The 25,788-nt window shown below is 44.1% G+C and overlaps 1 protein-coding gene across 2 annotated transcripts in view; it reads left to right on the top strand.

Annotated features, from left to right (window-relative positions):
* The window catches only part of PPP2R2C (protein phosphatase 2 regulatory subunit Bgamma), a 577,160-nt gene that overhangs the window by 241,722 nt on the left and 309,650 nt on the right, over positions 1-25,788 (top strand). For both annotated transcript variants that reach the window (XM_085642445.1, XM_085642444.1), the window contains one exon: positions 7,384-7,549. In XM_085642445.1, coding sequence (XP_085498571.1) covers positions 7,384-7,549 — 166 coding nt within the window. The remainder of the gene's footprint in view (positions 1-7,383; positions 7,550-25,788) is intronic.

Genomic DNA, 25,788 nt, shown 5'->3' with positions numbered 1-25,788 from the left:
CAGTCAGGGTTCTGGCTTGTTAGGTGTGAGGCTAAAGCCATATTTCCTGAGTACGTTTATCTAGAAATGATGATAGCCAGTTTAAGGCCGAGTGTCTGATCCCTATCTCATGAAGATGCTCAAGCAGCTTAAAGTGGGGCACGGTGTTGAAAGCCACAATAAGGTCCAGAAGTATCAAAATGACTTTGACCCCGGTATCTAGAGTGTTCCTTACGTGTTTGACCACTTCAAGAAGCGCGGTCTCCGTGCTGCAATGAAGCCAGATTGGCTGGGATGTTGTATTTTATTATCTTCCAAGTAGTGGGAAAGTTGGTAATTAACTTCCTTTTCCGGAATCTTTGAAAGGGCACTTGCTTGGGATCAGTTGCCATGTTTTTAGCAGTGAGGGCAATTTCACCTTTTACCAGCGAGTGGAACCACATCCGTTGCCAGCGAGGCGTTAAATATGTTGTTCACTGTAGGGTTGATAGAATGGATCGTCATCGTTAGCACAGTAGTTGGGCAGGGGTTGAGTGGGGAGACGGATTTTAGGCCCCTTAATGCCTTCGTGACTGAGCGAGAGAGAGGGGAGTAAATTTGTCTAGGGAGGGGGACGTGAAGAAGGAAGCAGATTCCTTACACATCGGGGCCTGTGTTTGGAAATTTGAGCGCTATTCTGGAAGCTGTTCTGAATGGTCTTGATTTTTTCATACAAAAAAGTATCAAGTTCATCACACCACTCAACCATTGATGTGCATACTCTAGATGTAAAATCGGGGCGTAGGAAAGAGTTAACAATTTTAAAGATTTCCTTTGCTTTATTATCAGCTTCCTCGATCCTAATATCATAGCAAGTCTTTTTAACTAAGGACAGCTTCCCTTGATAATTCTTCAGAGCAATCTTATATTTAGCTTTATCATCTGGATGGTACTTGCGTCTCCATACCCTTTCGTGCTGTTTGCAACATTTCTTGCTTGCTCTAAGCTCATTGTTTAACCAGGTAGCAGACAGGTGTAATCTAGATTGAGAGTTCTCTTTATTAGGAGCTAGTGCGTTAACAGTCTCCCGAATCCAACTGTACAGGTGTGCGGGATCCTCTTCAAAACAGCCCGTGAGGGCTGGAATATTCATTGTAACAGCACGATTAATATCATCCGGCTGTAACTTATGATCGACATGATAGTAAGATAGAGAGTTGTCCTTCAAAAGTGGCCTGTTGCTAGTCTGTGGCCAAGCAAAAGGTATGAGGTCAGACCATGGAAGGGGGAGTGGGTTGAAACACCGCCAGGTCCAAGTTTGAAAAGACCCGGTGAAGAGTATGACCGGCTTGGTGCGTAGGGCCAAAGACCTGCTGTTTCATTGATAGAGGACTCATGATTTCTAAAATAGCATTGGCTTCGTGTCCAGATGCATTATCCAAACGGACATTAAAGTCACCTAACACAAGGAAGTGGGCATACCTCATTGCCCACAGAACTAGAGCACTCCCCAATGAGTGCAGGCAACTGCTGGCTGGGCCCGGGGACGATAGAGAAGAACCCCTGCCAGAGACTGGTTGGGCATGAGGGACTGGCAGAAATCAAGTGCCTCCACCTCCTCAAGGCCCTCAAGAGCGAAGGATGAGCATTTGTGCTCCTTTTTGTACACTAAAGCCTTCCTGCCCCCTCTACCTATTATGCGGTCTTTTCTCAAAATTCTATAATTAGGGGGAATGGCCAAAGCCAGTGTGGGGTTGGCCGTTACAGAGAGCCAGGTTTCAGTAAGAAAAAGCACATCGAATTCTTCATCGTTTAATAAATCAAAAACTTGAAGCTCATGTTTCTGGAGTGATCTAGTGTTTAGTAAGGCAGCCCTGAACAGTTTCTGCGATTTTTCTGCTTTGTCTGGGATGTGTAGGGTCCTGAAGGAAATAGGCCTAGTAAGGGTCCAGGCGCAACTAGAACAAGTAAGTTCTTCACATGGAAGAACCGGAGACCAAAGGATAGAGCATTTCCTAGAGGGGGCCATGCGGAGTAAAGAGGCCTTGTCAAAAGTGATTCAGTGATTGTCTGCTGATAGGGAACCGGCATAAAGGCTGGCGCTGGGCACTTCCGGGACGCTGACGGGCAAAGATGGTTCTTGCCTTGGGTGTGCCTTTTTGCGCGCCTCCGCTGAGCGTCTAGCCGTGGCTCCCCTTTGTAGTCCTATGGGCAAGACGACTAGAGAGCGCACTATCCAAGATGGCGCCACTGTAACGTCCCAGCCCGGAAGTGGAGAAAGTTAGAGCCTCCACTTCCCTGACGAGAAACTGCCTCCCCGACCAAGGAAGGTTCGACCTCAATTAAAAGGACCTCTATGGTCTGTCAGTAAAGTGCAACAGATTTAATAATAGTCACAGTCACATACAGTTCAAATTCAAATTCAGATTCAAATTCAGATACAGTTAAAATTATGGAAAAAGTGTGTAGAGCAAAGCGGCAAGATGGTCAAGTGCCCCAAAGCCTATATAAGGTCAAAGACAAGATTAAACCCACTGAGTGATAGTTGAGTGGTGAGCAATTACTATGGTGGGAATACTAGAGAGATACAAGGAACAATTGAAACACAGAATATGAAATGGGCAAATCAATAATGCAAGAAAAGGGAGGTGGTCAGACCTGTTGCCTGAAAAAATTTCATTTGCTGACATTTTATATAGCAAACATTTCTTGAAAATAGTTCCCTCATTTTGCTGAGAAAAGGATCTGCTATATAATGTGGTTTTGTAACAGCAAAGGTAAGTTAAAAAACTTCTAGGGGAGTTTATTAATTATTTACTTATTGCTCTAAAAAAATCTCTTAAACTTTTCCTTGCTTTATTTATTTCCAAAACGATTTGAAATAATACCTAAGGCATTTTCACTCATTTAGCATCTAAGCCACTGCTATTTGTTCCCCAACAAATATGCAGTCTTCTGACTTGCTGTATTTTCTGTTTTAGAAAAATATGGTAAAAATGTAAGCACGCTATGCAGGAGTTTGATCTACATTTTAGACAAAGTTATAATAGCAAATAAAAAACAACATCAAGATCAAAATAAATTTCATATTGTATGTGGGAAAAAACATCTTATGAAAGTGTTATATTTTCTCCATTGACTTACTTTCTACACAATTTCATCAAGAGTTTTAGAATCGCTCTGCTACTTCAAAATGTTAGGTTTCATTTTAGGGAACCCATGAGAACCAATGCCGTACAAAGAAATGACAGAGCCCCGTGACCCCACTGTGCAGATGGAAGTAACTGGGGCATGGGTTCCTGGGACCCAGAGTGGTGGAGGCAGGCTTAGAGTGGAGACCATGGCCCAGGGCACAGAGAGCCTAGATGGAGCCCAGGTGCTGAAGCGGCCGAGTGAGGAGCTTTGCCAGAGCTGCAGGTGTGGCGAGGAAGTGTAGCTGGCCTTGACAGAGCTGTGGAAGCTGATGACCAATCCCCCACAAGAGGAAAATGGTGAGATGCTGGGGCCTAGTGGGGAGTCAGATACCGGATGAGTGCCTGGGTTGGCCTCCGGAGGACGAGGCCTGATTTGCGTCAGTCTGCCCTCACATGAAACATACCTGAGAAAGTACCCGGCTGGATATGGAACCACAGCAGCCAGACTAACACCCAGGCTGGGAGAGTGAGGCCCCTGCAGCAAGCTGTTGGTTAAGACACAGGACAGGGACCACAGAGAGTTGAGGGTGGTTTCCCTGCTGCCCCAAACGCTGGACTAAATGATGATCACTTTGTGCTGGAGTAGCTGGCCAACCCTGAGGGCACCCCATTAGGCCCGAGTCCCTGAGGCACATATGCGCTGAGCACGTCAAGCGGCCACTTTGCCATGGACTGTGGGCGATAGCATGGGAGCTCTGGCGAGAACTTAAGGAATTGTTTTTTGGACATGGAATACTTTAGCACCCCAGCCCCTGTGGAGATAATACACCACTGGCCCACGGCCCCTGATGCGAGACTCGCACTAGTGCCGCTGTAGAGCACATATGGGCTGCACGAGGACCCTTGGAGACACAGAGATGGAGATGCCCAAATGGCTGGAGGCCCCAGAGGGGATAAAGACATCCGCTGTCCAAGAAAGTGATGCAGTCCCAGTTGAAAAGCATGACCAAATCCTCTCTGCCAATAACTTCTGAGAGGTCCTGAAACACAAGATAGATCAGGTCTCCTTGGATCCTAGCTTCCTTCGTGAGGGTTACCACAAACTTACAGACAGAGTGAAAAGCGGTGAGGATGCCCTGAAGGAACTAGGTCCAACTATGTTCGCCTTGAAAATGGAGGTGACTGTGATGGCCAAAGATGTACAAACCTTGCACCGCAGAGCAGACGATGCGGAGGGGTGGAGCTGCAGCAACAACATCCATGTGACAGGCTTAACGGAACTAGTGGAGGGAAGAGACATCTGTGCCTATTGGGAGCTGGCTGTCCCAGGAGGGGCCCCCACAGAGCCTCTCATTCTTCCTTGCCCTGGAACAAGTGTATACGGTGCTGGCACACCCGCCCCCAAGGGGCAGCCGCTTGGCTGGCAGTGGCGAGAATCCTCCACTACAGAGACAGAGACCTTGTGCTACAGTAGGCCTGCGAGTATGGACATATCCATGTTGGGGGCGCCCCTGTTGTGGTCTTCCCAGGTTACACCTTTGTAGTCCAGCTACAACAGACCTCTTTCATGGCAGTTAATTGGGAACTGTGGAAGGCCAGCCTCAAGTACATGCTCTTGTTCCCTGCCCTCTTCAAGGTAGTAGTGGATGACCACACATTATTTTACAATGCCCCAGCCAGAGCTTGGGACTGACTGGAGAAGCACAAAGCGGGTACCGATGCTGGAGATCGGGGCAGGCCGTCACATCCATATTGGCGCAGGAAAGAGAGGAAAGCAGAGGGGAGAATGAGGAGACTGTCTCAGACCGAGGTGGACCATGGGCAGGCGAAAGAATTAGAAATGGCAAACTCATTTGCAAACCCTGGAACACTCCTCCTACAGCAATTGTGCGACACACTGCACTTCTGATGGGGAGGATATGAAAGAGCTTCGGTGCCCGCATGGAGCCAGACCACTGGTCACACCTAGGATGGTCAACAACCTGTGAGTAGCAATAGACAATGGAGATACTGTGCCTGGACAAGCGTGATGATCTGCTGCAGCTGAACATTACCATGGACCACAGGGAGGCAACGGGCAAGGTGCGGAGGGACATTGTGCCTTGTAGTGACTCCCTGCATTGTTGTGCTAGGATGGATCCTGCAGATTGAACGGCCATATCCTATTCTTCTACTTCAGAGCTGGACTGTAGGTGGAGCAGCTACTCCACACTGCCAATCAGCTACTATACCACCTAGACCAAACCCGTCCACCAGAATGATACAGGGTGGTTGTTTATGTTGGTTACTTTTCTTGAGACTATTGGACGGGTGTCCGTTGCCACTCTAACCTGGGGAGTGGGAGTTGAGACTAGTTGTTGTTGCTATGTTTTTATCAGACGAGCCCAATTGTCACACTGCTATCGGCATCTTAGGGCAGACACACATTTTGCTGGTGGAGGGAGGGTGGCGGGGGACACTAGCTCCAACTCACTGGGAGGATTGGCCATGGAACCCCCACATGGAGAAACGTGCAGGCGATGAGAGGTGAAATCAAGTACACTTTCCTCACTTGGAATGTGCAAGAGATTGGCTTGCCCAGTAAAAGGCACAAGATGCTGGGATTTTGAAATGCAGGGACATAGAGGTAGCCCTCCTGCAGGAAACGTATCTGCTGGACAGGTAGGTGCCCAAGTTGCAGAGACAAGGAGGAACAACTATTCTTTGCTACTGGATATTCCTCCTTTGCCTGAGGAGCCCTGACATGAGTGCGACCAAGGATACCATTCGTGCCATTGGGAGTCAACATAAATACATAGGGGGTATCCATGCTCCAAACAAGGGGCAAACTCAGTTCTATGAAACCCTGGCCCCAATGCTGAGCCTCGATGTACACAGCCTGATGATAATGGGAAGGGCCTATAATTGCATGCTGGACATAGATCTGGACAGGTCTACACCCCTGCTGGTAGACTCACTTAGTTTGCAAACGCCCAGGATCACTGGAGCTGGCTGCACCACTGGGGCTTAGTGACTGCTGGCAGCAACGAAACCCACATAAGATAAAGTACTGCTACTACTCTGCAGTGCATGCATTGAATGTCTGCCTAGACTGACTGATGTGCTCATTGGGACTAGCTGAATTTACTGTGCACACAGAATACTTAAGCCACAGGATTTCAGATCACAACCCACTGCACATGGGTGCTTCTTGGGGTAGACAGGTGCCTCACCATACTGATGCAGTAACTCAGGGTCTCACATACAGGATCCCATGTTCCAGGACCCTCTTGCTAACTCAGGGTCTCATCTTCAGGATTCCATGTTCCAGGACCCTCTCGCTGACTTGATTAGTTCTAACACAATTGGCACATGGCCACCCACAGTCATATAGAATGGGATACCCTCAAGGCTCTAATGTGGGGATTCTGCATCTGACAGGTGGTAGGTGTACGCCCATCCTTAGAAAGGGACCTAGTTGACTTAGAGGTGGAAATCTGATGGCTAGAAAAGGCACACCACCGCCTTGTTGATGAGCGAGAGTCACATGACTACTTTAGAAAAACTGTGTGCACTAGATAGGCAAGAGTACCTGACCACAGCGCACTCAGAGTGGGCAAGAGCTGGTAGGCTACTCTCCATGCTGATCCAGCCACAAGAGAGGGCGAGACCCATCATGACTATAACTGGGCCGGGGGATGTCCATATCCTCTATCCTCTCTAGCTTAAAGCCTACAACCATCCTTTCTGCTCCAAACGTAAACACAGTGCCAGGTCCTAGGAAGGGTCTGTGTTTAAAGCATTCAGAACTCTAAATATAGCTGGGGCACCTCCCACGTTGGGACACGTTGCCACTGCTACAACCGCACCACTGGTAGCCACGCCCCTGTGTTTGCAGCAGGTCATCTTTTTTGGATATATCCTAAGAATAAGACACAAGTAAGACCACAGTTGAATGTGTTGTTTATACCTGAAAATCGGAAGCATAAAAGTGGACATCATGCTTCCAGTTTTGGGCTTTTCTTTTACAAATCGTTGCTTCCTGGGTTGATAGTTCAATTGTTTTTATTTTGCATCAAAAACACCCAGAATGCATTCATTTGTACAGATAAAGCCAGGAACTGGAATTACTGTGTCCAGCCGGCATAAACTCATCTCAGGACCCTTTTTACACAATATGCAGGGCTCATTTGTCACGGTTTAATTGCGAAATCTGATGATTGGATAAAAAAGGCAAGTTATTCATAAATGTGCTTTTTTAATATAGGTAAGTCAATTATTAAGAGTTGTTTTTTCTTGTTATTCTTTGCAGAGCAAAAATGAGCCTTGCAATCAGGGAGAGTATAATGTTTACAGCACTTTCCAGAGCCACGAACCGGAATTTGATTATCTAAAGAGTTTGGAAATAGAAGAAAAGATAAACAAGATTAAATGGTTACCTCAGCAAAATGCAGCCCACTCCCTTCTGTCAACTAATGGTAAGATTAGAAAGCTATTAAAACAATTTTGTTTTGCATCAGACTTCTGTTTTTTGGAAATGGTCCACAACTATTCATTTGGTATGAGGTAATCCTTGGAGAATAATTTCATTTTCATTACAAAAAAGATTCTTTTGTAGCAATTATATTGTTTTCCTGAAACGGTGCTTGTGCTATTCTCTGTAGACAGACATGATGGTATCTGTGTCACATTTCATTAAATTAGGTGCACGTCAAAGAACTTCTGCTTAATTTGGTTGAGGATTAAAACAAATTAAACAAATAAAAATACCATGATGCAGATTTAGAATTGGAAGGTTTGAGTATAGCTAGAAATTGATTTTTCATAGCTAAGCCATCACAAGTTACCTTACCCATAATGAGGCCATTTGTTTCCTTTTAAAAAAAAAAGAAAAGAAGAATGATTAAATCAGGGGCCTCCAACCTTTTCTGTAATAAGAGCCACTTATGTTCAATGAAAATCATTCCGAGCTACTATTAATAATCGTGTTGTACTAGTGACCACATCAGTCAAGATTACATGAGTAGCCTCAATAAATCAAGATTAACTGCGGTGATCAGGCAGGGTTACCAGCAGTAAGGTAAAAAAGGCTTTATCCATTCTGAATGCCCATACCAGGAAAATACAGAACAGCCATATCTGAAGTGCCCATGGCACCAAGGTAATAATATGAGTAATAAGTCTCCCCAAAGCTTCATAATGTATCACTCAAATACCAGCTTTAAATATATTTAGAAAAAACAACTATTCTCTCCACACACCAGCTTAAGAGTCCTGAAAAACACACAATTGCATCTCATATACACACCTTTCAATTTTGGTATACAAATATTAATTCAACCAGGAAAATGTTTTTATTTTAGTAGGTTGGCTGCACAAAGTAGAGCTACTTAGATGTAGCTGGAGAGCTGCCAATAGCTCACGAGCTACTTGTTGGAGAAGCCTGGATTGAATGCACTGATTCTAATGATTATGCAAATATCCATAACAGATTGTGCAAGAGATTGAACATTTGAAGCACAATGTGAAACCTTTCAGACCAACAATTTTGTGGGTGGGCAATATGACGTGCTAACTTAACAAAAAAATAGATGGGAGTAAATGATACTGCCACTCAGCTTCTGCCATGGGAATGTAAAGTAAACAAGCTATGGCGATGCCAACAGGTCTGGCTGTAATGGGCTGCTGTGCCCTGCAATAAGACAGGACCCCTCCCACTCTGCACTCACATCAGCTGACTCTTTTACACATGGGAGTAAAAGAAAGAACCAAGAAAGAATGGCTGAATGTTCTGTGCAGTGGAGCATGGGCACATCCAAGAGGGCATGAGAAGAGAAACAAAGCATGTGAGAGTGCGTGTAAAGCTGAAGCCAAGAGCTGAGATACTCAGGACTAGTGCCACCATGTATCTTGTGCACCATGAAAACTGTCTTAAGCAAGATTCATTTATTCACTGGTAACCTGGTAACAAAGTGCAACTGGGATTTAGGAGGAATGTGCTGAGGTAAATTAGGTACTAGACATGGCAGACCCATTTTGTGCAATCTGAAGACAACATGTATGTTATTTAGATAAGCCTCTCAGTATTGCACTCATAATCCTGATCAGGCAAGGGAGAATTCTGCTTAAGCTCTTCAAAAGGTAGTAACGTGTACCAGTAATCCTGTTGACATGCAGACAGAAAGGTAAGATCAGGGCTGATGGTAACGCTAGCATTTGTATTCATACTACCTAGGACCAAGAGCTGGCGACAGAGGCACAAATCAAGGATAATTCACTAGAACCAACAGCATCTTTAATAAGGAAGTCAAAAGGTTATTGGTCCTCAAACATACAACGGAAGGAAGACATTCCCCTAGTTTAAGAGGGAAGTTAGAGTTACAAGCCTTATATCGTATTGGGAATTTAATATCAACAGTGTAATCAAAAAAAGGAATTAAAGCAACTAAAAAAGGGTTAAGTGAAGGTTAAGGAATTCCACGAAGTGCAGAATAATTCTTAATAAATCAATGTCCAGTGTTTTTCATTTTAAAAACGAAAAGTACATTAATTCACACCAACTATACTAAACATATGTTTGCAAATGTATGCAGTGAAAGCACGACCTCTATAGCACCATGTAAAATCAAGATCTGTGTCAGAAGGTCTCTCAGTGTCAAGAATTTAAATTCCCTCACTACGATGTTTGTCAAAGCGTCACAAAATAAACTCTTCCTAGTGCATTTGTCAAAGAGTTCAAAGCTCTCAGGATTTTGAGGCAGAGCAATCCAGGCTGACTCAGTGATGTGCTGTGACCTAGCAACTCAGTACTGAACAACACACAGAAATAACACTCAGTACATCAGTGCCCAATCTGTGTTCTTTCTTTAATAAAGTGAAAGTACTATAATGCACACATAACAATATACTATACTCAAAATGGCAAATATATTTAAGATTTCAGGTGGAAATATAAATTGAAAGCTACACCACAGGGCCTAGCATATTAACCAGAGTGCATATCACATACTCTTAAGAGCTACCATTGGAAACAACTAACCCTGTAAATGCAATCTGCTACTGCTATCTTTGAGGTATTGTGTGATAATTTGTGCACCATGAGGCTTTTCTTAATCAAAGAGGTGACAGACTTTGCCAAGTCATTCAATATGTTAAATGCTTTGTCAGCACATTTAATAATCAATAAAGCAAAACTTCTGCTTTAACCTGAACATAAATATAACCATCTCAACATGTAAAGCTTCTTTCTTTGATGTTTGTCATTGAGTTCACAATGTAAAACCCCTTTCTTTTGCATTTTTCAGAGAGTTTATAACGTAAAGCCCCTTCCTTTTTAGGTCTCGTGAGCCAAAGGCTCGAAGAGACATTTTATATCTGGGCTTTTCAAAGTGCTGCCGTGGCCTAAAGCTACAGTGCACGTGAACGTGCACGCGCAGCGCCGTGTGTCTTAACTCCGTAGCGATCACTTTCACTTTCGCGGGCTCCTCTGTGGCTCCTCTGTTGCTGGCATTCCCCCCTCCCTTCTTGCCCAGCCCTTCTTGTTAAAGCTGCAGGCGTATTAACGCAATACTGCATTTCAACTCAAATATTCTTGTGCATGGAGCCAGTATTTGTATTGGGGCATTTAAACATATATAACCGAGTGTTTGACAACATAAGATGAAAGTAATTTACCGTTGCGATTCATCCTGGCGTTTCTTAACCCCGCAACGGAGCTGAAAGTTAATTAACATGACCACGTGTCACACAACCAAAGCAACTTATCGCAGTGCTTTCCAAGGTTCCCTAAACTTGTTTTTTTATTTAAAGGGTAGCACAGTTGTCTGTTTCCCTGTCATGATTCTTCCCCCAGAGTAAGGGCGTTGACGAGGAAGCACAGGACAAAGTATAATGACGATTACCAGCAAGTAATCACAGCATAACAGAGCACTGATGTGCCTTCTTAATATTGGTTACTTGCTACCCACCAGGACTTGACCACTTTCATTAATACCCTCCCAGCTCTTATCTCATATCTGCTCATGTCACCGCTGTACATTTCTACGAGTCGTACCATATCACAGCATTAATGTTGAGGGTTAAACCTGTATGCAACTTAAAGTTAGCTTTTTATTAACACAAAATGCGGCATCTTTTATTGACTAAATCCATTCCTGGACACGCCTTCCTTTATACAGCGGGTATCCCACACTGAAGATCTGACATCACAACTTTTCCTGGCTCGTTTTTTTTTTTCATGGAGCCAATATAAGCAAAGCTTTGATTTAATAAGATTCTGGACAAACACTGACATCATTCAGCGGCCGCTTATCAAAGCAGGCATCCTTCCCTGCAGCGACCATCTGGCTCGCCTCGCTGCTCGTCCCTCCTTGCTCCTGCGCATCTTTATTTATTACCTCTCAGTAAACAAGCTTCAAAGGGGCTGCTATCATCATTCACACCTCCCGTGCTTAGCAGGCAGAGCGGTGCCCATGTGCCCATGTGCCTTGCATACCACCCTTGCATACCACGCTCCTTCTGGCCGGCGACCACAAAGCTGAAGCCATTAATCCAGTAGTCTAACAAGGTCCTGGGTTTCGTTAGAATGGTGCAAATATCTGCGCATATTTGAGAAGGGCATTCTCTGACCTGGAAATCTATGAATTATGGAGTGATGGTGACGGGGCACAGAGCGTAGAAGTGCCAAGACGCTCTAAAATGGTAAACTGATGTTGATGTGGGGAACATATTTGACACATGAGGATGTTCCACCTGCACCTACGTCATGTTTGTAACTCCAAAGATGTTAGCTGCCCATCAACGCAATGTGCTTCCAGTTCCTTTTACAAAATACATCGGTGAGCTGCTCTCACACAGGCGACTCTAAGCTCTACAATGTTTCACTTTACTACCGAAGTCATTTTTGGGTTGCGTTTGCAGTTTTGTGTAGCGCAACCACAACCCGAAGGTATAGCAGCGCTTTACATGAGCACCAGTTACATTACACATGGACAAACCCTTCTCTTTTTTATTACAGTATATGCAAGTGATTAACTGGCTTGCGTGTTATTGTAACGAATGATTGCTCTCCATCACACATATGAACAACTAAAGGCCTACGTGAGTTGACAGGGCAAATATGCCAACATTGTGGATTGTAATTGCATCGCTGCACCGTGCAATGAGGGGTTTCAGTCTCCAGGTCGGTAATAACCATGTCCACCTGTAATTACCGGTTCCCTTGCCGTGGGCTTATACCTGATTTCAGGGACATCTCTGCTACCATTTACCCCATTAATAGAGCTAATGGTAACCGGGTGTAGAGGGAGTTGGAGGAGGGGCAACGCGATGCACAGGGTGGTGGTGGGGAAGGCGGAGGTGAAGATGCAGGGCAGGCTTTGGGGCTGCTGGGGTGCCACAGGAGGTGGCCGGGTGGGGCCAGGCTGACCACAAATCCAACCCAACCTGCTTTTAATTTTACTGGGTGCAGGTGCTGAAAATAGAAAATATTTGCTCCTGGCACCCATGAATTGGTCAAGGTGTGGCAGAGGAATGGAGTGGAGGCACAAAAGGGCAGAGTCATGAAAAACTGTGTTTAACAGTCAACTTTACATATTTTTTTTTTTTTTACTCTGCTGCCTAGAAACTGGCACTAAGGACAAATGAGACATCAAGTCTGTTCTGGCTTACCCAATTGGTCACACAGTGGCTGCATCTTAAAATATATTATGGAGTGAAGGCACTGGCCGCTGAGATCTTTGTGTGCCTAGTACTTTCATTGGATAATAATGGTAAGATAATTCTGGTGGTTCCAGGATTGATCTGTGTTTTATCTAATCAAAGTTTTGACTCATAAAGTAGCATAAAGTGTTACTGCATCTGCTGAAAAACACATTGCATAAGAAGAAGATCACAGATTTGTATTCTAGGTAGATAAGTAAGTTGATCATTGCCTTTGACACAGAGATCCATATGTTTGCAGTTCATACGTTGTAATCCTTATACTATAGAACAGTGAGCTATGAAGTGCCATTAAGGCGCTGCATGCAAGCTGCTAGCTATGGTGGGGTTAGAACCTTATTGTTTTTTTCTCAAGCTATCATTTTTCTTAGATTACTACTAAGGGTTCCTTTTCGGAGTGATACTGCCTAATTGGTGCAGATAACCTCAACTACTTTTATATTCTGACTTTGTATTTCTCCCGACCATGCACTATTTAATATAAAGCCTAGCAGTATGGGCCATACATTGTAACCCTCATTGCCTTATATAACATTTCCTGCACTTTGATTTACACACTTGTATGATGTATTGTCTGTGTATAATATGTGTATGTGTGTGATGCAAAGCGCTCTGACAACCTACAATGGAATGAGTAGGTATATACAAAGCAAATAAATAAATGAATTACTAAGTTCTATTTAAATCACTATTTGTGTAATTACTAATACAGATGCTCCTGACATTCTTACAGTGCATGCATCTCTTACTTGCAGGGGTTGAACAAAGTCAAAGCCCCGGCTCCAGTTCATAGTTTCTGTTAAATATTTCTGAAACTATAACAACCTGAGTGCCTTTGTTTCCCTCCATTGCATTGGCGTATAGGTTTTAGGCTACAGATAGCTCCCACCCAGGATTAAACTAAAACAAAAGAAGCGCTGATGAACCTTTAAATCAGGCCTTTGTTTTTGGCCCAGATGGAAGTGAAACAAGCATTGGCATAGCCAATAGGTCTCGCTTTTGGGACCTTATAAGTGTTTAACTATGCAACAGTTGCATAACTAAATACTTATAAAGTCCCAAAAGCGAGACCTATTGGCTATGCCAATGCTTGTTAAATTTGTCAGAGTTCACAATGTAAAACACCTAAAACACATTCCTACTACATTTGTCAGAGGGTTCAAACTGTTAAGCCCCTGCCTATGGTGTTTGGGAAGGAGGTCACATTACAAAACCCCTTCGTGTTATATTTGTCAGAGGGTTCACAATGTATAACCACTTTATATGGTGTTTGGCAATCAGTTCAATGTAAAAACCTTCTTATAATCCTTGCCAGCGAGTTCACAATATGAAACCCTTTCTTAAGGTATAGGTCACGGAAGTTAAACCATACAAACACCCTTTTTATTGCAGTTGACCTGCGCCCTGCATTAATAATGTCCCTGTCTCTGCATGAAACTACTTCTTGGACTGACTAACACAACTATTTTGCAATCAAATACTTGTATAGAAGGTAGATGATGGCATAAGCCCTTGCAGACAGCTGAGCTATCATGCCAGCCATAAAAAACAATGACATTTGTTTGTAAGAGGAAGATTCCGAAAACCCTTCCCTACTATGGAAGTCAGTAGAACTGCATGTTAGAAAACACTTAACACAGTGTGATACAAATTCACCAATAATGGGCTATTGGCTTTAACATATGCTTTTCATATTAAGCCTACAACCTTTCTCAAAACATTTCATAATAAACGGATTAAACATATGGCATCTGAATTAACTTTTCCCAATATATCAGTAAGGCCTAAGACCTTGATTATTGGCTGTTCACCACAACCACCTCATGCCCACTATATTGAGCATAATGAATGTATACGGTTTTTATATGTATGTATGTATATGGTTTTTATAAAGCGCAACTATCACCCAACGGGTACCTTGGCGCTATGTTACATGACAGGTCACCAAACGGTTGGGGAAAAACAGGAACAGAGCAAGCGGGACAGTTCCAAGGCCGTCATGTTCTAGGGAACAGCCAAGTTTTAACCTTCTTTCTGAATTGCATAAGATCATGAGACTGTCCAAGTTCCAAAGGAAGGCTCTTCCAGAGCTTAGCTGCAGCATAACTGAAGGCTCTACCCCCTGACCTGACTCTCCGAATCTTCAGAACTTTCACCAAACAGGAAGTGGCAGAACGGAGACACCTTGTTGGTATATACCATGCAAAGGTCTCTTGAAGAGGTATGGGTCCAAGGCCATGTAAGGCCTTAAAGACCAGGCATAAGGACTTAAACTGGACCCTCTGCAGTAAAGGCAGCCAATGAAGCTCTGTAAGGGCCAACGAGCCCGATGTACGACGTAGTTTATTCAGAGCCAGTTTAGCTGCCACAGTTTAAACTCTTTGAAGGCGTTCAATCAAAGATTTAGGGGCCTCCAACAATAGGGCGTTACAATAATCTAATCTACTGAGGATGATACTACCAACGACCAGCGCTCTGGCCGTCACTGGTAGTACCGGGAGAATCTTGCTCAGAACTCTGATCAGAGAAAAACAGTTCCCTACCACCTTGTTCACATGCGTTTCCAAGTCAAAGTAGCATTGAGCATAACTCCCAAATTGCGTACCACTTTGACCGGAGCCACAGTAGGCGTAGATGGAGGGGGCCAAACATTTCCAGGAAAAGGGGGGGGTGATCCCTCCCTGTAGTACAATATAGAACTTAAGTCTTATCTGAGTTAAACTGATGTGAGTTAGCTCTAAGCCAACATGCAGTATCTTGCATGCAATCATGGAAAGCTGTCAAAGGAATCGACTGATTTCCCTCTAGGTAAAAAAAGATTTGGGTGTCATCGGCATAGTTCACCAATTTCAAACCATGCGCCTTTATAATTTCAATCAGGGGTTGCATATAGACATTAATCTGTACAATACATGCCCTGCTTTTCAGTGCAAGCACACAACGTCCACCCCAAATGAAAGCTAGCAGGGAGGACAACCAACAAGGGAGCAGAACCAAAGCCTCTCTCACTATCTTGCTTCTGAAAACTTTTTTAGTTGATCACACATAATAGGCATCATCTGTGCTAACGATCCAAAATATATCTTTCCAGTCCTTACACCCAGTTGTTTTATTATCTACCCCACACTTCTGAATAAAGGATTGGACCTTTTGTGTATGTTTGCCTAGTACTGATGTGTTAAGTTGGAAAGTGCTTTGCAAGAAATACTTTCATGGCACTAAAGAACAATGGGGCATATTAACAAGAGGGGGAGATAAAATTATTGCCGCTTTAGCGTCCATTTTTGGCCGAAAAGCGGTGATAATTTTATCGCAATATTAGCAAGGACACGCTTGCGCCTGTTTCCGTGACTTAGCACCCGCCTTGCATCGCATCTTTAATGATATTTACAACAAGGTCCCGGCCGGCGTAGCGATAAACCAAATCACCCTAAATGGCCATTAACGCTGGATTTTAACGTCTGCTAAAATCCAGTGTTAGGCATACTTTGCATGGGAGGTGGAATGTGGGGTTACGACCACCGGGTCGTATCAGCAAGGTCATTGCTGTTTTGCAGGGAACATCGCTGGTTTTCCAGCAATGTTGGGACATTTCCCTGCTATCTCTGGAATTTTCATCGCCAATCCGCTAAGCATTGTAAATATGGCGATGAATTCCAGCGATAGCCGACGATAGGGAAACTCGCGCCAGGCTCGGCCAGCGATAATTATCGCTGCCGCTTGTTAATATGCCCCAATATCCCTGAAAGGGCAGCCACCGGTTACCATGAGTGAGATTCAGTAGTTAAACTGATCATGTAGTCCTCCCTTTAATTCTATCCCTAAGTGACAATATGGCTACATTATGTCACTACCTGTAGTCAGCTCTGCACAGCTTCAATGTACCTTTTAAATTAGGACTGGAGAAAGAATATTATTATGAGCCAGAATACACAACCAGTATTGGCCTTGCGGGCATATGGGGACTTGTAGTTATCCATAAAGCGTGGGACTAGACATGTTTGCCATTATGCATTTCTTGGGGGGCTGGAACTACTGGAGGCCAGGTTTTGAAGGACCAGGATCACTCCTAGCACCTCTGTTCCTTTCTCCAGCTCCCCAAGGTTAATTGCAGCAGGTACAGTAGGAGCGTCTCTATCTTTCTGTGGGATTGAGGGCGATCAGGGAGGGGGAAGAGAGAGGAGAGATGGGGAGATCAATAGAATAGATTTATGGGAGGAGAGAGTGATAGAAAGGAGTAAGGGAGTGCAGCTGCTTTGAGCATTCTTGCAGGGCTACTTTTGATTAAAGACACACAGATGATGGACGGAATGCAGAGCAAATAAAAGATTCACCCCCAGTCAAGAGATTTCGGTTAAATCCATCGTTCTTATGCTCACCATGCCACACCAGCTTAGACCCAGCCATATGCAAATCAGTCTTGACTCTGTGCTTTATGGGAACAGTTCAACCTGAACTGCCAAGCCAGGTCCTTCTCAGACCGGAAACAAGCATCCTGGGACCGGTTTCGGGGCATCACCCCTCATCAGCCAGGCTAGCTTGAATCCAGTGGCAAACTGGAGTGGCATGGTTAGCAAAGCAATGATGGATTTAGGCCCAGATCTCTGTACTGGGGTGAATGTATGACATTGTTCTGCATTCTGTCCATCAATTGTTCTTTTTGCATTTGTCACCCCGAGTGGGACAGGTATGCCCAGACTTGGGTCCCGTGCTCTCCATGCCGCTGGAGCCAAGCTATCCTTGAAACCCCAAAACCGGTCCTAGGATGCTTGTTTCCAGTCCAGGAAGAACCTAGCCTGGCAGTTCGGATCGGACTGTTCCCAATGGGCGCAGGGTCAAGACTGATTTACATATGACTGGGTTCAAGCTGGAATGGTATGGGGAGCAAAAAACAATGGATTAATGCCCAGATCTTTGTACTGGGGTGAATGTATGACATTGTTCTGCATTCTGTCCATCAATTGTTCTTTTTGCATTTGATTCCCAGTCTGGGCATGTCACTGTCTGGATAAAACTTCTATGTGCTGATGTAACCTCCACAAGTTAGCTACTTGTTGCTACAGATGATTCCTACAAGGTTAGGGTGATTGTGGGTATTTGTTCCAGTGAAGACAGTGGTCAGTCATGGAGTCTCTTCTCTGGGAGGGCTTCCTTGTTAAACGGAACACTTCGAAGTTAGCTGAAAAGGGAACACAAAAGACAGAGTAGCTGGCTAAAGAGCTTGATGTATGTCCTCTTTTAATCACGCAGAAGATTTGAGAGAGCCTTCTGCCACACTGTACCAAAAGGTGGGAGGCTTTCCTGTTGGAGAAATCCCTGATTGGATAGTTAGAAGTCTTGAAATCTCGGCTAGCATAGAAGGTGTTCTTAGCTATGAAATTCTCTGCTGTGTGGCCCCAGAATGAGCATGTTCCCTTGTGTACTCTTCTTTTAAATCCACAGAGATGCATGAGACCAAGTGCATAGAACTTAAGAAAGCAGATTGTAGTAGCTGTAGTGCCCAAACCCTCTAAGTCATTGTTTCTTAACCTTTGGATTTTTGTGGAGCCCACTGTCTCACTATTTTAAGACTGGGACCCCTGACTCAGGAATTTCTATGTTTTTTTTAAGCAAAATACCCAAAACTACAGTTTGTAAGTACAGAAACAAGCATGCATCAAAGAAATGTAAAATTATTATATAGTTCCTTTTATGCACAAACAAAAATATGTACAAACATCAAAACATTAATGGAAAAGCTTTAAAAAAATAATTTGTATTTCTAAAAGACAAAGCAACATGCTTATTACCTTGTCTTTTTTGCTCCTAATGCATCCTCTCTTTCTGTGTATACTAGTGCTACAGATACCAAATGAATTCGTAGCCTCCAATTACAAATTTCTTCACATTTACAGAGCATTTTAAGATTTTAGATTTTACTTTTTATGTGTATATAATTTGTTAATCCACTAACAATATGTAGTTTTCTAAACAGTTGCAGACCCCTGTAGTAAGCTTGTGGACCCCAAGCAGCCGCGGACTACAGGTTAAGAACCACTGTTGTGAATAGTGGGGAAGTCACTTGCTGAGCACAACAGGTCTAATTGAAAGACCTGCATAAGGGCTCCTGAAGTCTCGAACCATTGTTTCAAACTGCTCTGCCCAGGACACAGTGAGAACCACATTTTGACAATAAACCTGCTGGCACACGTTGTGTGAAGACTGTTCTATTTGGTAGCATTAGAAAATGAGCATTGGCAAGCCAATATGTCTAGTGTTGGCCGCAAGGCTTTTGGCTTTGTCTGTGCTTCTTTGCTTTTGTCATGGTTTTTGTAAAACGTTTTTGTTGGAGGAGCTGACGGGCCCACACCAGTTTAAAAAAGGAAAATATCGAAAAGCAAAAATATTTTTTGTGGCAAAACACATACTTGCCATAGTAGTCACTGGCAATGAAAATATCCACTGTGTGTGGATGAGCTCTCAGTGAAAGAGCACAATGCTGTCACTCAGAATGAAGTTAACCAATGAGTGAAGTGGACTGACCTATTGCCCCGTGCTGTAGTGGGTGGAAGAAAAATGTGAATGACACAACAGACCTGGCTGAAGAGGGCTGACTGAAAACTCCTATAAGTATCTCTCTCTCTCTCTCCTTCTCTCTGCATATATATATATATATATATATATATATATATATATATATATATATATATATATATATGATCAAGACCGTAAGGTCGAAACGCGTCATGCTGAGCACTTGCTCATGAACATTTTGCTGAATTTGGATTTGCACTGCTGAAAGAATAAAAGACACTTGCTGGAATACGTTGTGGTCCGCACCTGTTGTTTTGCCGTCAAGTGGTGGAGCAGGATTGTGTTGTTTCATATATATATATATATATGTATATATATATATATATATATATATATTATCTACTGGCGGTCGCCAGTAGATAGTTATAGTTAGGACCGTGTTTCCATAGGAAATCCGCAACATTCTATTTGGAATAACTTTGGCGCCGGTTGACGAATCCTCGCGAAATTTTCAAAATAGGTGGGGTGCTCCGCTCCGCTCCTACCCTGAAAGTCTCGGGGGGATTCGTCAAGCGGGGGCTGAGAAAAAAGGGGGGTCCCAAAACACGTTTTCCCCATGCAATTTTCCATAGGGACCTTTAGTCCAAGGTACAGCCTGAACGGCTGAACAGAATTACTTGAAATTTGGCAGAGAGGTAGTCCTCAGCTCAGGGAAGTGCCTTTTGCAGGTCTGGTGTCAATCTGTTCAGTAGTTCCTGAGAAAATCAAAAGTAAAATCATATATATATGTGGGCGAAGCCTAACCACACATCTCATCCTGAGATCTGATTGGCTGTCAGCACTTCATCCAAGAAGTGTTGGCAGCCATCTTGGGACCAATATACATGATAGCACTTCATTTAAAAGCATTGCAGTTAATAGAAGGTTTTAAGACTTTAGTTACATTATAAATCATTTGTTGATGGTACCATACTCATTTTAGGAATTGTGGTATGTTCTAAGGTGATTTCACCATGTGAAAAAGCCTTCTGCTGGGATATCATGATTGAGAGAAAAATATTTTCTCATGCTTTTCCCACAGAGGTTTGGAAGGTGATCTATAAGCTAAACTGAGAGCTTATTTTCTGTAAATTCACATTATCTTTCTCAGTCATGTGAGAATGAAGTCTGACATTCTCAGTAAAACATGCACATCCAACAAGGGCAGAGACTGTCAGTTGATTCCTTTGTGTTCTACTGCAGCTTCCCAGAGTGTTCCAAAGAACAACTAGAGCGCTAACAGTCCTACTTATGATAAACGTATGGCACACCTGAAGCCATCTTGCTTGGATTAAAGTGGTAACTCTTAAAACATTTAATTTAAAAAGGAACAAAATGAGGGGGTTCATTTTTCCATAACAAGTATGATTAGTGCTGCAGAAAGAAAAACCAGGGCACATTTTGACTTCTGAAATCCTCTTTTATTTCATTAAAAAATTCTGACATGCAGACTGAAACATGCACTTTCAATACCAGCAGCAGTTTTCCCTGGTGAGCAGTAGCTTTACTACAGTGATCTAATGAGCAAAAACAGTGCTAACATTCTGAATTTATGGCAAATGTGTGACACATCTGAATGCCTTCTTGATGGAATCAAAGTAAAAAACTGAAAGTATTTCCTACTGAGGAGACTGCAGTAAATGAGGAAATTAGGAAACTTCATAACAAATAAGTCTCCCAAGATGGCCACCAGAGACAAAAGAGCCCAAATGTAGCCCAAATATCACCCAGATGTAGTCCAAGTATAGCCCAATGACAGAATGTCCCAGAGTGTTCTGAAAAACAACCAGAGCGCTTACTGTCTTCATTATGACAAAAGTATGGCACACCTGAAGCCATCTTGATTGGAATAAACTGGTAACACTTAAAACATTTAATTTAAAAAGGAACACAATGAGGGGGTTCATTTTGCCGTAGAAATGATGATTAATGCTGAAGAAAGAAAATGAGGGCACATTTTGAGTGACTTCTCAAATCCTCTTCTATTTCATTAAAAAATTCTGACATGCAGACTGAAACATGCACTTTTAATACCAGGAGCAGACTTCCATGGTGAACAGTTGTTTTACTACAGTGATCTAATGAGCAACTAGAGTGCTAACTTTTAGAATTTATGGCAAATATGTGACATATCTGAATACCTTTATGATGGAATCAAAGTAAAAAACTGAAAGCATTTCCTACTGAGGAGACTGCAGTACATGAGGAAATTAGGAAACTTCATAACAAATAAATCTCCCAAGATGGCCACCGGAGACAAAAGAGCCCAAATGTAGCCCAAAATCACCCAGATGTAGCCCACATATAGCCCAATGACAGAAGTGTGCAAAACACTTATTATTTTATGTTTTTGCAGTGTTATATAGTGCAGACTTGTCAGGTATTGGAGTGCTTTACATGAGCATTGGTTACATCACACAAGAACAAATTCATTTTGGTTGTAGACATGGGGAGACTAAGTGATTTGACCAAAATCACAGAATGTCGAGCTGAAGCAGAAACTCCAACCTGGTTCCCCAGTTGCAAAGTCTGCAGTTCTGGAAGTAACACCACATCCTCTCCCCTAAGTGCAACATTTAATCAAGTGGTCAACTGGATAAAAAAACATAAAGATAACAAATAATTTAAAAGTGCTTTGTCGCTATTTGAAAACTCAGAAAATATGTCCTTATTTTAGTCTTTTAGAGCACTAACCATAATTTTGATGCCAATAAGACCCTCTCATATATGTAATTTCTAAAGGAAATGCTCTAGGTATTACAGTTTTGATTACATCAAGATGACGTCAGGCGTTCCACACTTTTGTAATAAATATAGAATGTTAGCAATCTAGTTGTTCATTAGGATACTGTTGAGAGGCAGAGGCCAGGGGCACGGACTCTGAAAATTGAAGGCAGGTAGGAGGGTGCAAAGGCAACAATTTAACCACACTGAGCAGGCAGGAAGGGCGTGGCAGCACAACAGACTATGGAGGGCAGTGGAAAGGGGGGCAGGGGCAACAAACCAACAATACAGGACTTGCAAGAGAGGCTGTGGCAATGTAATAGACCATTGTGGTCAGAAGGAAGAGGCAAGGGTAGTACAACCATACATGCCAACAGACCCGATTCAGCCAGGAAACGTCCAATGTTTTTAAGCTCAAATGGGCTTTATTGGATCCGTCTCCTGTCTACAATCTCCTCTTTTTCAATGTAACTCAAAGGGGAAAATCAATACCACAGTTTTTTTTCAAAAACTCCCTCTTACCAAGTTCAAAATGTTCGCAAGTATGGTACATTGGATCATGGAAGGAAATGGGGTAGGGACATGGACTTGGATAACAGAGGACAGGAGGGGCATGGAGAGGTGCACTAAACTGACCCTGCAAGGCAGGCATCAGGGTTTGCAGCAGCACAATACACCACACAGGGCATGCGGGACGGGAGTGCAGCACAACAATCCATAGAAAGCAAGAGGGAGGGGACAGGACCATGCACATGGACAACAGAGAACAGAGGGGCAAGAGGCAATGGTAGTTAACTGACCATAATGGACAGACAGGAGAGAAAGATGCAGCATAACAGACCATAAAGGGCAGGAGGGACGGATCAGGGGCATTACAATGGAACAGACAAGCCAGGAGGGAGGGAGTAGGGGTCTGCACATGTAAACAGAGGGCTGGGGGTAAGGGGGCAGGGCAGGAGCAGCAAGATAGCCATGGAGGTCAGGCAGGATGGGCACTAGAAGCAAGACACACCATGAAGAGCAACAGTGAGACTGTGATGGCATACACACAGACCATGGAGGGAAGGTGGGAGGGGGTCAGGGGCAGCTAACTGACCACACAGGGAAGGTGGGAGGGGCCATGGCAGCACAGAAGACCATGCATGGCAAGTGGGAGGGTTAGTGGCAGCACAATGGCTATGATGGGCAAGAAGGAGGGTGCAGGGGCATGCACAAAGGATGATGGAGGATAGAAGGGAGGGTCAGGACCTGTGCACAGACAAGAAAGTTCAGGGGAAGGGGCCTCACAACAGACCGCACGGGGCAGGCAGGAGGAGCAGTTGCAGCACAACAGACCAGGGAGGGCAGAAGGGTGTGGCAGTACAATGGACCATGTAGGACAGGAGGAAGAGCATAGGGGCATGGCATGTGGACAGGCAGGGTGGAGGTGGCAGGGACAGGTTACAGTCATCTGACAATGCTAGGCAGGTGGGGGGGAGTGGCAGCTCAACAGAACACTCAGAGTAGATAGGAGTGGCAGGTCCATGGAACATGGTGGGCAAAAAGGATGGAGCAGGGGCATGCACAAAGACATCGGAGGGCAGGGGGAAGGAGAATAGGGGCAGCAAGCTAAGCACAGAGTTTAAGCAGGAGGTCAATGATGGGGCATAGAATTGGGCAATGGAGGGCAGGAGGAGGGGACTGGTACATCATACTAAATTGAGGGCAGTGGCAGCACATCACACCATGCATGGCAGGAGGGAGGAGGCTAGTCCATGGATTCACACAACAGAGGATAGGGAGGAGGGGGATGGGGCAGCAAGCTAACTGTTCAGAGAAGGCGGGTATTAGGAACTTTATTGTTTTTAAAACGTGTGTCTGTGCGAACTACTTAAAATATGAACAAGTATGCAGCATAATCTCACTTTTATTCAGGAAGAAGAGGACGTTTGTGACTGTGACTCCGGGCTCACTTGGCAGAAACACCCCCTGACCCTCCACCCCCTATCGCAAAATGTAATGCCCGTGAAAAGGGTAGGTGAACACAGTGTTATATAGAACATAGTCCTGAGAGCACGATTGAAAATGAAAACTAGATATAGTGTATGGTATAAACTATGCACCAAAAAGTGTGATATAAGATGAACCGGGCGTGAAATATAATATGCAATACATTGTGCGCAATGACAGATTCATTGGAGAGCGCGAGATAGCACAGGCACTAGCGCGTGCTATGCGATGTGCGCCTTGGAGTGTATTATGCACAGGGCAGTGTTGTGTAACCTAACTAGTCTCTAAAGTTGTAATATAAAATATGTGCTGGGGAGTGTAACATTGCATATGCACTGTGACAAAGATATGGATCCCAGATTGTAATATGTATGGCATAGCACTGTGCGTTATAACATAGGCATCGAGGAAGGCACGTTAGATGGGGCAATATAACCCGTGCGAAGACAAGTGTGGCATGACATATTCACGGGGTGGTGTTACAGTGCACATGGGCTAGAGAGTGTCATAGCATATGCACTAGCTGGTGGAATACAACACAGAGGTGTGTGGCACTCGGCAGGCAATGGTGGGTGTAACACAGCATTGGGCTCTGCCAGGAGCGCGCTGTGACTCTCAAGTGATGTTCGTCCCCTTTCCAGAGAGTAAAATAAAAAGTATTACACATCCGGCAGTGGATGTGTGTTTTATTAACCGTGAGGGGGGTTTCTTACATAGTTTTGGTCGAATTTTTGTCGAATCCCCTTTGAATGGCTTGGTGTGCATGTGTATTAAATGTGCCCATCAATAGTTACCCATGTTTGTATAAATAAACGACAAGGGTGTCTACCGGGATTAGGCACGGTAGGGCATCAGACATGTCAGAGCTTCACTAGTGGTGTAAATACATTCCACGTGGATTCATTGTATGCATAGTCGCCTTTTAATGAATATCACTCAAATCGTCATGGTGATAGGTACGTACGGTTTGTCCAGCATGTCCTAGGTGGGTCTATAAATATATATTTTTTTAAAATAATAAAAAACAGTGGCCGGCCCTGGGGATTGGGGTAAAAAAAATATAATTAGGAGACAGGCCCTGGGGGATGGGGTCATCAGGGCCAATAAATTAGAATAAGAAGGGGAACCACACAGCCCCCCTTCTTAAAAAATTAAAATAAATAAAAGACTGGCATCGTGCCGGAGGCCACGCCCCCTCCTTGCAGCACTCTGCAAACGCGCCCCCTGGCGAGTTGTAAGTTGGGGAATTAATTCCTCTTCAATACTGAGGGTCCCTGAGGGCCAACTAGCCCAACAGGCATCTCCAGTATGCGCCAGGGAGCTGCGCTGCAGACAGGTGTTCTGAGGCCAAGCCCCTTTTTACACCTCTCTGCAACGCAGCTCTGTGGCGCTTACTGGAGGTACCTAGTGGTCTAGTTTGCCCCTAGGGACCCTTAGGATTCAAGGGGATTTAATCTCTCAACTTAGAACAGCCACAGGGCGCGTTTACACAGTGGTGAAGGGAGGGGACGGGGCCTGAGGTGACGTGTGCAAACACGCACTATGGCACGTTTTAAATTGGGGATATAATTTCCCTTCAATACTGAGGGCCCCTGGGGGCTAACTAGCCCACCAAGTGCTTCCAGTAAGCGCCACTGAGCTGCATTGCAGAGAGATGGTCCAGGCTGTGCCACTTTTTACACCTCTCTGCAACGCAGCTCTGTGGCACTTACTGGAGGTACCTAGTGGGCTA

Source organism: Triturus cristatus, chromosome 2_2 (genome assembly GCF_964204655.1).
Source record: "Triturus cristatus chromosome 2_2, aTriCri1.1, whole genome shotgun sequence".
Lineage (NCBI taxonomy): Eukaryota > Metazoa > Chordata > Amphibia > Caudata > Salamandridae > Triturus > Triturus cristatus.
Note: the sequence above shows the minus strand (reverse complement) of the source record. Positions and strands in the feature narration are given on the sequence as shown.